Here is a 12,500-nt window from a genome sequence, read left to right as displayed (position 1 = left end):
TTTGTTTCTGTGCTTTTATGATGTTTAACAAATGAAAACTCGTCACTGCAGCTGAAGAATGACTCGGCTTTTTACTTTATCTGATGCTGGTTGGGAATATAGTTTTTTTGGGGGGATTGATGTCATTCATATGAATAAACCTGATGAGTTTGTTATGTCGAGTGTTTTCTTTGCTACATTTCACGAACCTGATATAATTCAACTTTATTTAAACTTTTCTACCTGAAAGCAGCAGCTTGATGAAAGTGATTCTGATGTTGAGTGTGAACATGAGAAAGTTTCCTCTTCTCTCCCTGAGCGTCTGTTCTCTGTGACTCTGCTGAGTGGGTTCCATCTCCTGAGAGAACAACTGACTGAGAGTCACTGACACAACCAGCTGCAGGTGAAGAGTGAAGCTGAACTGAGATCAGCTAAAAACACTCTGAAGTTATTAAAAAACAGAGTTTACCTCCAATACTCAGCAGGAAACTGTGAAACATGAAGAAATGTGTGTGTGTGTGTGTGTGTGTGTGTGTCGTCGCTGCAGCAGCAGAACACTTCCACAGTAAAAGAACATAAACATAAAGACAAGTGGAGTTTTTAAAAACCTGCCTTTATTTTGAAGGAAGTTAGAGTTTGACTCTTCAGACATTTGAGGACTTTGAAGTTACAGAAGCTTCCTCTGGGACATCCACACAGCTTCCCGATCCTCCAGCCTTTACGCAGCGCACACTGCTCGCCTGCATCCCACTGACACACAAACAGACACACAATCAGTCTCTGTGATCACATTGACATGTAAACCATGTCTGTAACTCTCCACAGAGGGAAGATGGAACATAAAAATTTGTATTTTAGTTTGTTCCTGTTGAATAATTTGTCATTTCTGACGACGTTTGAATTTGAGTGAACTGAACCTTTAATTTCCTTCACGTCGTCATATAAGAAACAAAAGCTTCTCACTGACGGAGGCCAGCCGAGCTTCTTCTCCGTCGACGGCAGCTGTTTGCTCTTCAACTTCTCCAGAACTTCCTGCAGAGCTTCAATCTGTGGGCGAAACGGATTGAACAGATTTAAGTCAAGTCAAAGTTCTGAGTCTCTATCTTCACCTGCTCCTCAAAACATCTACAGATGTTCCTCAATGAGTCAGGAGCTGAGAAATCGAGTCCGACCAACAAATCAGTGTTGCTATGAAAACCTTTATTATATAGTATGAATATATCATATCATATATATCAGAACTGTCCCTTAAACAATTCCATAATGATCAGCTCTGTGGATAAATGTGAGACATTCAGTTCTAACTCACCAGTTCTTTGGAGGCGTCGTCCTCATGTGGTCGCTCCTCTCTCAGCTCCTCACAGCTCCCGACAGCAGCCAGCAGCCAGCAGGAGGCGCTCAGCAGCAGGAGGCGCTCAGCAGCAGGAGGCGCTCAGCAGCAGGAGGCGCTCAGCAGCAGCATCCTGCCGCGGGCCATAGTGCTGGTGGACTCGGACCGGGTGGAGGACGCTGAGGGACGCTGGACACGTCAGACCGTCCTCTGGATACTGAGGCAGAGTCAGAAGCGAGGGTATATACATGATTAGCTCTGTCGTCACTGTGTTTGTTCAGTGTGATGAGACTGACCTCAGGTCAGAGGTCAGCAGAACATCTGCTCCTGCAACAGGACGTGACGAACATCTGTGTTCAACTTTGTTTCTGCAGCTTCACACAATCACAGGAAGAATAATTTAAACCTTGAAGACGTGAAGTCGGTGATTCTGCATCAACGACTCATCTCATCTCTCTAATAATCCATCAGCCTGATCTGCTCCAGGAAGCTGGTGAGACCTAAAGGGACAGAATCCTGTTGAGATGTCTCCAACCAGTTTGAGCCTGAGGACCAGTGAGACTCCAGGTTACTTCAGGGGACACGTCAAACCATTTCCTTTCCTGCTCATAGTGAGACCTCTGTCTCTGACCAAGTCAACATATCATTTAATATTCAGGTCAATTACCCCCCCCCCCCCCCCTCCACACACACACACACACACACACACACTCACACACACACACACACACACACACACACCTTTTAACAAGTTGATCCAGAACCACTCTAGTGATCAGAGCTGTTTCTAGGTTCAGCCACATGGGGGCAGTAACGTGCAGTCTCCGGCACGAGGCGATGACATCACACTGAACCTGAAACCACGTGTTCACCACAAACACACATTAAAGCACAGCGAGCATCCCACTTCTCAGTTTGGGGCTGCTGCACAATACAAACTTGTTTCACATATAACACTTTAATATTACATCTAAAAACTTTAAAAGACTTGCATATTATTCGTTTAAATTAAATTAAACCTAAATTAAAGTAAAATAAACAGTTAAACTTCAGTTTAACACATTTTAACTTTATTTTACTTTAATATCAACATTAAATTCAAAAACCTTTGTTTTATTCCTTTTAATTAATCAAAATGTTCTTTTAATAAAATAAACTGATGAAAAGTTCTTCAGTCAATCAATCACATTGTATTTGTATAGCCCATATTCACAAATCACTTCAAACCCTCAGTTCATTTTACATAAAAAATCTATTTCATTTTTGTATTTCGTTCATTTAGTTTTTTAATGTGAACCTTGATTTTACAGCCAGTATTTCACCCACCGAACTTATCTCACAGTTAAAATCCCTGGAACTTTGATTGGTTTCTCTGAATTCTCGCATTAATCTTACATTTATTGAGTTTAAATTACAAAAACGTTAAAAAACGACTTTATCCTGTAAAGACACGCAAACTTAATATTGACACATTATAAGCTTAAGTTTAAAATTTACATTTGATTTGAAAAATCTCAAATTGAACATTTTAATCCTGAATAAAAACGTGTAAAGTTTCTGTCTCATGACAGATGTTTATTCTTATTCATTAAAACGCTGATGATCTTGAATCTTTCTTTTGTTCTGAACTTTAACAAACGAACGATCGATGAAACCAATGACGTCATGTGACCGGTGCTTTCACACATTGATCTGATCAAAACTGCAGATGATCACGTGTTAATAGCAGCAGCTGTGATTGGCTAATCCTGAGCCCTTTGATCGATCCTATGATCCTGTCTTTGTTCGTCAGGTTTCTGTCACATGCAACTTCCTCTTCATCTTCAATCTGCTGCTGATGAAGAACGTTTCATTCAGTGATCAGTGACGTCAAGTCATCACATCGCGTCATCAATTTATGATCAGATTCAACACAAACAGTCAAAGATGCAACAACTTAGAAACTTTAATCTGCAAAAACACAGAAACTTGATATTTACACAAATCAAAGCTTTTAAATGTTCATGTTATTGACACATTGTGCGATTAGAGCTGGTTTAACACACACACACAAACACACACACGGGCACACACACACACAGACACATATAAACAATAATCAAATCAATGAATCGATCCGTTCCTTCATTTGTCAGTTGGAAGTAATTTGTTTAAACCAGCGACGATGAATTAAAATGAACAGAAGCAAATCGTTCTCCTGTAGGACCTAATCATGACCAGCAGGAGGCGCCACAACCCTACAAAGAAATCCACCAGCAGCTGAAACAGTCAGTTAACATTTTAAAGGATTAAATACAAATCCACGGTTTGTTGAAATATGTTTTCATATTGTTAGATATATTAAATCGTTTTTTTAATATTGTTATATAGTTTTTTTTAATATAGTTTCATAGTTTAATATTATTTGCACAATTTATTTCAACATTTATGTTTGACATTTATCCTAATGTCAAAATGACCCTTAAACTTCTACTTAAGATATACGGATCTGTTTATGTTAAGATAAGGGTCAAATCCTACAATAAAAGTTTGGCTTCTTAAGGAAATTATACTTTCTTGATTCTTGTTGTTCTGAGTTTGTTTCTCTTTGGATAAAAGCGTCAGCTCAATGAAACGTGATGTAAACATCTGTGACGTCAGTGACTTAAAGTCTTTAACTTTAAGATCAACAATGTGAAATCTGAAATATTATTTAATTTCTGATTCTTTCATTAAATATTGAACTGACCTGCTTCAAAGTGAAAATGTACAATCCAGGTATTTAAGGGAAGTAAGATTGAAGTTTGAAAATTAGATCTGGAATCTTTTAAGATAATTTTTGAGAACCAAATGAAAGAGAAGATGATTTGATTTAGAGAGAAATTATGTTCAAACCCCTGAAACCAGCAGACACGTGATGTCTCCCGGGACTCGACCCCTCGTCCTGAACAAAGCCCCACAGAGAACTGGAGGTTTCACTCAGCACTTCTCTAACACTTCATCCACAGGTTGTTAAATGTCTTTATTCTCTTGTTTTCATTTGGACCTGCTGCTGTAACAGACGGGGGCGGGGGGGGCAGAGAGGGGGGGGGGGGGGGCAGAGAGAGAGGGGATTCTCTGAACACCCCACGTGGGTTCTCCTCCGTCTGCAGCTCGTTCAGCCAATGAGCGCAGAGTCCGGGGGACGTGCTGTCAGCGGACCAATGAGGGCGCGGGGTGTCGGTGACGGACAAGATAAAGCTCCGGGTTCCGGACGCTGGACTCACAATCCGCTTGCACTCCGCTCAGGCATCGAACACACGGATCTTTACTCTGCATTCCCCCGGATTTGGACGAACTGGATTAACTGTCACCGGAACTTTACCGGAACTGAACCGGATCTTCATGATCTTTACTCTGGACCTGGTGGATTATCTGTCTGACGTCAGCATGACTCTGGAGGAAGAGGTCGCACCGAACTGCTCCGAGAAAAGGTTCGTGACTCTAGCTCGTGACGCACGACCCTTCCGGGTGGGGGGGACCCGGTCCTCGTCCCGTGCGGGTGCATGTTTCAGGTGTCACGACCGGTGTGGGTCACGTTTCTAACCCCTGTGTGTGTGTGTGTCTGTGCGTGTGCAGGATGGAGACGGTGCGCGCAGCCCTGGAGAAGCTGCTGGTCGCGGCCCAGCGGCAGAACTGTCTCACTGTGGGCGTGTACGAGTCCGCCAAGCTCATGACTGTGTAAGTATCTATACTTCTCCACAAAGACCCACAATGCATCACTTTATTATTTATTATTATTAGCACCTTGAACAGCAGTGTGATGATACGTGAACTGACCCCCCCCCCCCTCCGCTCGTGCCCAACAGGGACCCAGACAGCGTGGTCCTGTGCGTGCTCGCCACCGATGAGGAGGATGAAGACGACATCGCGCTGCAGATCCACTTCACGCTGCTTCAGGCGTTCTGCTGCGACAACGACATCAACATCATGCGCGTGTCCGGCGTCAGGAGGCTCGCTCACGTGCTGGAGGAGGACACCGAGGACGGTAACGGGAACGAGCCCCTGGACCTGCACTGCATCCTGGTCACGGTAAGTCCTTGTGCCACCGAGTCCCCAGCTGGGTCGTTGTGATGTCCCTCTGATGTTCCTTTGATGTCCCTGTGATGTTGTGATGACGGTGCACGGTGTAACCGACCTCCTCCCCCTGTGTCCGGTGCAGAACCCCCCGGTGCAGCCGCTGCAGTGTGCGGCCCTGCAGGACGTCAGCAGCTTCTGTGAGGAGAGTCGCTGCAGGAACCAGTGGGTCCCCTACGTGGCCCTGCAGGAGCGCTGAGCCGAGCCGAGCCAGACCAGACCGCTGCCCAGCGGTGAGACACAGGAACCAGTCCGACAACCGGCCTCATGTACAAGAGGAACACCGTTGTTAGAGTGACGTCACGGACCGAACAGGACGAGCCCCGGGGAGAGGACAGGGAGGGGGGGGGGGAGGACCTCCTGCTTCCCGATTGGTGGACAAGTTGGTCCCGGGTGCAGATGATGTCCCGGAAGTGGACCAGAAGGGTTCGGGTCCAGAGAAGACGGGAGCGTTAAAGTCACATGCTGATTGGCAGCACCTGGCTGTCAAGTGACTGAACTGACCAATGACTGAGGGGGGGGGCGGAGCTCGCCTGAGCTGCAGGAGTTCTGCTCACCTATCAGAGAGCGTGATGTCATGTGTTATTATAAGTGACGTGATGATGTCAGATGTTAAAAGTTCAATTCAACTGTTGATTAATGATCAATAAATGAGAGAAGCAGAAATGATCGATTACGAGTGATTCATCCGGGGGGGGGGAGGAGGAGGAGGAGGAGGAGGAGGGATTGTCTGCATATTGCAATGGAAACAGTGAGCCCAGTGTGTTGAGTGGATTTGTTGATGTGTCAGTCTGATATTTTCTGCTCGAGGAGACGTGTGATCATCTGCGTGTTTTAAAGGATCTTTGTGACGCACCGAGGACCAGAGGCCACGACCATCAGGACCATCAGGACCATCAGGACCATCAGGACCATCACGACCACCACAACCACCAACTCAATGTCTTGATCCCAACAAGCAGAACCCGTGTTTGTGTGTCTGTGACAGTCGAGCTCTTTGACTCTTGTGTAAAACACAATGAAACTGATCTGACATCTGATTCAGAGACGTGACTGCTCTTTATTTCTGGACTCAGAGAGTTGAGCAGCAGCTCCGAGTCACTACTGATCCACCGGGGGGGCTCTGCGTCACGTCACCATGGAAACAGAGGAGGTGGTTTGATCACGACGTCGACACGCGTGGCGGAGGAAAATCCCTCTGACCATATAAGGATGAGAAGAGGAGGATGAGAGGAGGAGGAGGAGGAGAGAGAGAAGAAACTCCTTAAGTCTTTGTTCTTCTCACTGATAACAATAGTGACTGAATCTCTCTCTCTATGAAGCTTCATGCTCGCTTGCTCACTAACTCTTTTTGTCTCTTTGGGCGGTCGACACACACACACACACTCTCTCTGAAGCAACACATTAATTATCTGGTTATAAAAATTCATTCATTATATAACTCAGTTTCTGAGGCTTCATCCACACGACCCTGTGCTTCTTCTCCATGTTGTTTTACGGGAGCTGAGGCTGTTTTCATTTCTTCATGTGACAGGAGACCAATCAGAGAAGGTCCTGACTGACAAGAGCCAATCAGCAAGCGGCTGTGAGCGTCATCCAGAGTAACATGCAGCGTCTCAGGACGTGATCGTCTCTGAGACGTCGTGAGGACACGAGGCTGCAGCCGAGAGGACGGAGCTCAGTTTGTCTTCACTGTGAGGACAGAGACACAACGTCCTCTGTTTGACTTCACCGGTTGGATTTAGAACATGAAGTCAGTTTGTCCTGAGTTAGTTTCCATGTTTGTTCTGGAACTTGGAGCTGCAGCGTTTTCTGATCTATTAATATCTGCTCTGAACCACCGCGCCTATTTTTATCCTGGCTTCGGCTAAATTTACAACACTGGGCATCTGTCCTGCATCAGAACAGGCCCCCTCCTCCTCCTTCTCCTCCTTCTCCTCCTTCTCCTCCTCTGACCCCTCCTTCTCCTCCTCCTCTGACCCCTCCTCCTCCTCCTCCTCCTCCTCCTCCTCCTCTGACCCCTCCTCCTCCTCCTCCTCCTCCTCCTCTGACCCCTCCTCCTCCTTCTCCTCCTCTGACCCCTCCTTCTCCTCCTCCTCCTCCTCCTCCTCCTCCTCCTCCTTCTCCTCCTCTGACCCCTCCTCCTCCTTCTCCTCCTCTGACCCCTCCTTCTCCTCCTCCTCCTCCTCCTCCTCCTCCTCCTCCTTCTCCTCCTCTGACCCCTCCTCCTCCTCCTCCTCCTCCTCCTCCTCCTCCTCCTCCTCCTTCTACTTCTCCGTAAAGAGAACAGAGTTTATACATGAAGCTGCTTTCACTTTCAAACCAGGTCAAACAGCAGAAACATTAAAACTCAAGTATTGATCCATAAACTCTGAACTCGTTTCCTTTAGAATCAGTTTGCTTTCGATTCTGTGACGTGAACCAGGAAACAACAAAGTGAACTTTCTGTCAAAACAAATGAAAAAGAAATGAAAGAGAATTTGAATTAAAGAAATCAGACATTACTGGTTATTTATAAAACAGACATGATACTGATAGATTACTTTCTTTTTTATTTCTTTTCATAAAGTCCAGAATAAAAAGTTCACCTGACGCTCATACCGTGATGTCAGAGGTTAGTTAAAGTTAAAAGCTTGTTTTATCCAATCAGAGCTCTTCATCAGCAGCACAGACTCGAGGCTGAATTACAGACTGTGTGTGGTGTGAGCCTCCGTGTGTGACCCCACCCACCCACCACACTGTGATGAAGAAACCCAGCGTCCCCTCCCTGCTGTCTGTCTGCAGACCACAACCCGGAGGAGTCTGAGTCCAGACCTGCACCGACACCAGGGTCTGAACATCAAAGTGCTTTATGAGTTTCAGAGATATCAAACCAAAAGTTTGATTGACAGCTCGTTACGATGAAGAACCGACAGACACGTGTTTCCAACGACCCTCTGGGATCAGATGTGGTTTTATATATATAGATGTATAGATTGTGTGTAACTCAGTAACAACTGTCAGTGCGTCAGTGTGTTTCTTTTCTTTGTGATGATTAAAACAGAAGAAACACATTCTCTCAGTTTATTTCTCTGTGGTCACTTCTATCGTTTGATTTCATTATGAGATTCAAATTCTCGTCTCGTCACATCTTTGTCTTTGACTTTGAATGAGATGTGTGTGTGTGTGTGTGTGTCTGTTTGTGTGAGTGTGTCAGTGTGTGTTTGAGTGTCTGTGTCAGTGTGTGTTTGTGTGTGTGTGTCTGTTTGTGTGGGTTACGTGTTACCTGCTCGGTCTGAATTATGCAAATATGGGGCATCATGATGTCACAAGATATGTGTTATATGCAAATGAAAACATGCAGCTTGACCAATCACAACAGAGTGGAGCAGCCGGCCAATCAGGTGAGCACGTACTTAAACTTTGACCTGATTCTTGTGTTTGTGTTCCTGCTCCTTCAGGAACATGTTCTCTGATGAAGCCTCTGATCCCCCCCCCCCCCCCCCCCTCTGAGCTGGAATGTGTCTGTTTGCAAATGAGACCAAACGTCATGCAGACGAGTCCGAGCAGGACTCCGTCTCCCATCAGCCCCGTCACCAGCCTCCGACACACAACCAGGTTTGACTTGTGTTTAGATACACAATAACATCATCATGTAAGAAGACATTCTGTCTCCTCTCTGACTCGTCCTCACATTTGATCCCAGTTCTAAAAGCTTTGAGACAATACAGTACTACACAGTACTCTACAGTACTCTGCAGTACTCTACAATACTACAGTACTCCACAGTACTCTACAGAACTCTACAGAACTCTACAGTACTCTACAATACTACAGTACTACACAGTACTCTACAGTACTCTACAGAACTCTACAGAACTCTACAGTACTCTACAGTACTACAGTACCACAGCACTCCACAGTACTCTACAGTACTACAGTACTCTACAGTACTCCACAGTACTCTACAGTACTACAGAACTCTGCAGCCCACTTTGAGTCCTGAATCTGTTATTTTCTCTTGATCAGCGGTGACTTTGAACCTGAAGTCATGAATCCAGATGTTCAGACATCAGGACTCTGTCTCTTCTGACTCTTCACAGAAGGTCCTGGATCAACAGGAGCTGCAGGTTCCAGGTCCTCATGAAGCCGTGTGTCGGCGGCTCAGACGGTGGTTCCACCCTGACTCCACCCGTCTGAGCCGCCGTGTTCCAGACGTGTGGTACAGAGTTTAATCTGTCAGCGGAGGGACCACACGAGTCACAGTCTGACTCCCACGCTTCACGTGCAGACAGTGATTCAGGCGTCGGAGCTCCATGCAGCAGACTGGTGTGAAGGTGTGTGTCCTCGTAGAGCTGCTGCTCAACACACACACACACACAGACACACTTTACTACTTTAGCTTGTCAGACACTACTTCTAGTAACTGTAACTGTTTTTATTATTCACTGGTTCCTCTGGTAAGTGGAAGTTTGGTGTTCACCAGCACGAGGTTTTACACACGGAGCAGTGACGTCCAATCACAAGGGGACACAACAAAGTTGTGATTGGTCCTGTTGGTCGGGATAACTCCGCCCCCAGCCGCTTACAGCTCTTACTTTTAGACCAGAACAAGTTGGTGCCACTTTGGAAACAGATGTTCTGTTTGGATCAGAAACACAAAGAACTGGCTCCACATCTGGAACCGGCTCTAAACTGGTCCTGGAACTGTCTCGATGGAAAGGGTCAAGTGTTTGTCACTTGAGCCACTGAGACGAGGAGACGAGGAGACGAGGAGACGAGGAGACGTTATTGGAGCTTTTTCACTTGATGTGTCCTCATGAACAAGATACATCTGTCCTGTCCTGTGTCTGTCCTCAGTCTCTGAACTGACTGGGTTTCGTCTCCTCTGTGGATGTGACACAGACATGTGGCAGAAACCAGATGATCAGCTGACTGTCCCTGTGCCCCCCCCCCCTCCCCATGGAGGTCAACAGCTGGAGGCAGTTTCACACCTCGAGTCTTTCAGAGCAAGAGAAACTGAAAACCCTGAGGCGTCAAACCCACTTCACCTCTGACCTCCTCTTCAGACCTGATCACCTGGTTCCAACTGTGATCACCTGACGATCACCTGACCTGATCCCCTCATGATCACCTGGTTCCAGCTGTGATCAAATGTATATATACAGGACTGTCTCAGAAAATTAGAATATTGTGATAAAGTTCTTTATTTTCTGTAATGCAATTAAAAAAACAAAAATGTCATGCATTCTGGATTCATTACAAATCAACTGAAATATTGCAAGCCTTTTATTCTTTTAATATTGCTGATTATGGCTTACAGCTTAAGAAAACTCAAAAATCCTATCTCAAAAAATTAGAATATTTCCTCAGACCAAGTAAAAAAAAGATTTATAACAGCAAAACAAAATCAAACATTTGAAAATGTCCATTAATGCACTCAGTACTTGGTTGGGAATCCTTTTGCACGGATTACTGCATCAATGCGGCGTGGCATGGAGGTGTAAGGGAAAATTCAACCGACCAGGTGTCTCACTACTGTGGCCTTGACAAACTTGGAGTTTGCTACAGCAGACGGACACAGCAGATGAGCAGTGAGGAGGATTTCATATCTTTTTCATAATAAGTTTTATGAAGCACCTCTTTGTATTAATTCTGGCATGTCTTCTTTTTTTCATACTGTCTTGTGAAACGCCTCTTTGTATAAGTCCTGGCTTTTTCACCTTCGCAGCCAGTTGTTCCATCCTGAGCACCCGTGTAAACTCTGCAGAGCTTACTATTATAAAGACTCAATGGCAACTCCAGTCTGAGAATTTCATTATTTCAAATCTCAAGATGAATTTCCATCACAGAGGCAATCAGCCTGTGGCATTGCTTAGGGTTTATGGATGCCCAGGATGCTTCAACAGCGGCCTTTAGCTCATTTGCATTGTTGGGTCTGGTGTCTTTCAGCTTCTTCTTCATAATACCCCACAAATTCTCTATGGGGTTCAGGTCAGGGGAATTGGCAGGCCAATCGAGGACAGTAATGCCATGGTCAGTACACCAGTTACTGGTGGTTTTGGCACTGTGGGCAGGTGCCAGATCATGCTGGAAAATGAAATCCTCATCTCCATAGAGCTTTTCAGCAGACGGAAGCATGTAGTGCTCTAAAATCTCTTGGTACACAGCTGCATTTACTCTGGACTTGATGAAACACAGTGGACCAACACCAGCAGCTGACATGGCTCCCCCAAACCATCACTGACTGTGGGAACTTCACACTGGATTTCAAGCAACTTGGATTTTGCTCCTCTCCAGCCTTTCTCCAGACTCTGGCGCCTTGACTTCCAAATGAAATACAACACTTGCTTTCGTCTGAAAAGAGGACTTTGGGCCACTCTGCAACCGTCCAGTGCTTCTTTTCCATAGCCCAAGTCAGACGCTTCTTCCGTTGTCTTGAGTTCAGAAGTGGCTTGACCATGGGAATACGGCTATTGTAGCCCATTTCCCGGACACGTCTGTGAACAGTGGCTTTTGATACCTGGACTCCAGCTTCAGTCCACTGTCTTTGAAGCTCCCCCAAATTCTGGAAGCGACCCTTCTTCACAATGCTGTTAAGGCTGCGGTCATCTCTCTTGGTTGTGCAGCGTTTCCTGCCAACAGACTTTTTGTGGATGTGCTTTGAAACTGCACTCTGTGAACAGCTTGCTCTTTGAGAAATTTCTTTTTTTGTCTTACCCTCCTGATGGAGGGTGTCAATGATGGTCCTCTGGACAGCAGTCAGATCAGCAGTCTTCCCCATACTTGTGATTTAGTTTACTGAACCAAGCTGAGTGTTTTTCAAGGCTCAGGAAACCCTTGCAGGTGCTTCGAGTTAATTAGACGATTCAAGTGATTAGTTGAATACCCTACTAGTATACTTTTTCATGATATTCTAATATTTAGAGATAGGATATTTGAGTTTTCTTAAGCTGTAAGCCATACTCAGCTATATTAAAAGAATAAAAGGCTTGCAATATTTCAGTTGATTTGTAATGAATCCAGAATGCATGACATTTTTGTTTTTTTAATTGCATTACAGAAAATAAAGAACTTTATCACAATATTCTAATTTTCTGAGACAGTCCTGTATATA

General features: G+C 45.3%; 3 protein-coding genes across 4 annotated transcripts in view; 2 read left to right on the top strand and 1 right to left on the bottom strand.

The window, feature by feature from the left end:
* Positions 1 to 155, top strand: part of si:ch211-1a19.3 (uncharacterized) — a 9,552-nt gene extending 9,397 nt beyond the window's left edge. For both annotated transcript variants that reach the window (XR_008339772.1, XM_053431381.1), the window contains one exon: positions 1 to 155. This exon is cut by the window's left edge. The gene's annotated coding sequence lies outside the window, so the exon portion shown is untranslated.
* Positions 156 to 579: 424 nt separating this feature from the next.
* Positions 580 to 1,559, bottom strand: LOC128448754 (cocaine- and amphetamine-regulated transcript protein). Its single transcript, XM_053431527.1, has 3 exons — positions 1,476 to 1,559; positions 943 to 1,026; positions 580 to 729 (listed from the first exon to the last, which is right to left on the bottom strand). The coding sequence occupies exons 1-3, from the start codon at positions 1,557 to 1,559 to the stop codon at positions 580 to 582; spliced, it is 318 nt and encodes a 105-aa protein (XP_053287502.1).
* Positions 1,560 to 4,543: 2,984 nt separating this feature from the next.
* LOC128448637 (growth arrest and DNA damage-inducible protein GADD45 beta) lies at positions 4,544 to 6,070 on the top strand. The gene is made up of 4 exons (XM_053431382.1): positions 4,544 to 4,761; positions 4,907 to 5,008; positions 5,137 to 5,359; positions 5,490 to 6,070. The coding sequence occupies exons 1-4, from the start codon at positions 4,673 to 4,675 to the stop codon at positions 5,601 to 5,603; spliced, it is 528 nt and encodes a 175-aa protein (XP_053287357.1). The 5' UTR covers positions 4,544 to 4,672; the 3' UTR covers positions 5,604 to 6,070.
* The last annotated feature ends 6,430 nt before the right edge of the window (positions 6,071 to 12,500 follow it).

This window comes from Pleuronectes platessa, chromosome 9 (genome assembly GCF_947347685.1).
Source record: "Pleuronectes platessa chromosome 9, fPlePla1.1, whole genome shotgun sequence".
NCBI lineage: Eukaryota > Metazoa > Chordata > Actinopteri > Pleuronectiformes > Pleuronectidae > Pleuronectes > Pleuronectes platessa.
Note: the sequence above shows the minus strand (reverse complement) of the source record. Positions and strands in the feature narration are given on the sequence as shown.

Excerpts from the sequence above, each read along its gene's own strand:
- LOC128448754 (XM_053431527.1), bottom strand. The coding sequence starts at position 1,559 with ATGTATATACCCTCGCTTCTGACTCTGCCTCAGTATCCAGAGGACGGT. Across the intron at positions 1,027-1,475 it reads CCCTCAGCGTCCTCCACCCG|ATTGAAGCTCTGCAGGAAGT; the intron begins GTCCGAGTCCAC and ends TTTCGCCCACAG. Across the intron at positions 730-942 it reads AGCTCGGCTGGCCTCCGTCA|TGGGATGCAGGCGAGCAGTG; the intron begins GTGAGAAGCTTT and ends TTTGTGTGTCAG.
- LOC128448637 (XM_053431382.1), top strand. The coding sequence starts at position 4,673 with ATGATCTTTACTCTGGACCTGGTGGATTATCTGTCTGACGTCAGCATG. Across the intron at positions 4,762-4,906 it reads CCGAACTGCTCCGAGAAAAG|GATGGAGACGGTGCGCGCAG; the intron begins GTTCGTGACTCT and ends GTGCGTGTGCAG. Across the intron at positions 5,009-5,136 it reads TCCGCCAAGCTCATGACTGT|GGACCCAGACAGCGTGGTCC; the intron begins GTAAGTATCTAT and ends CGTGCCCAACAG.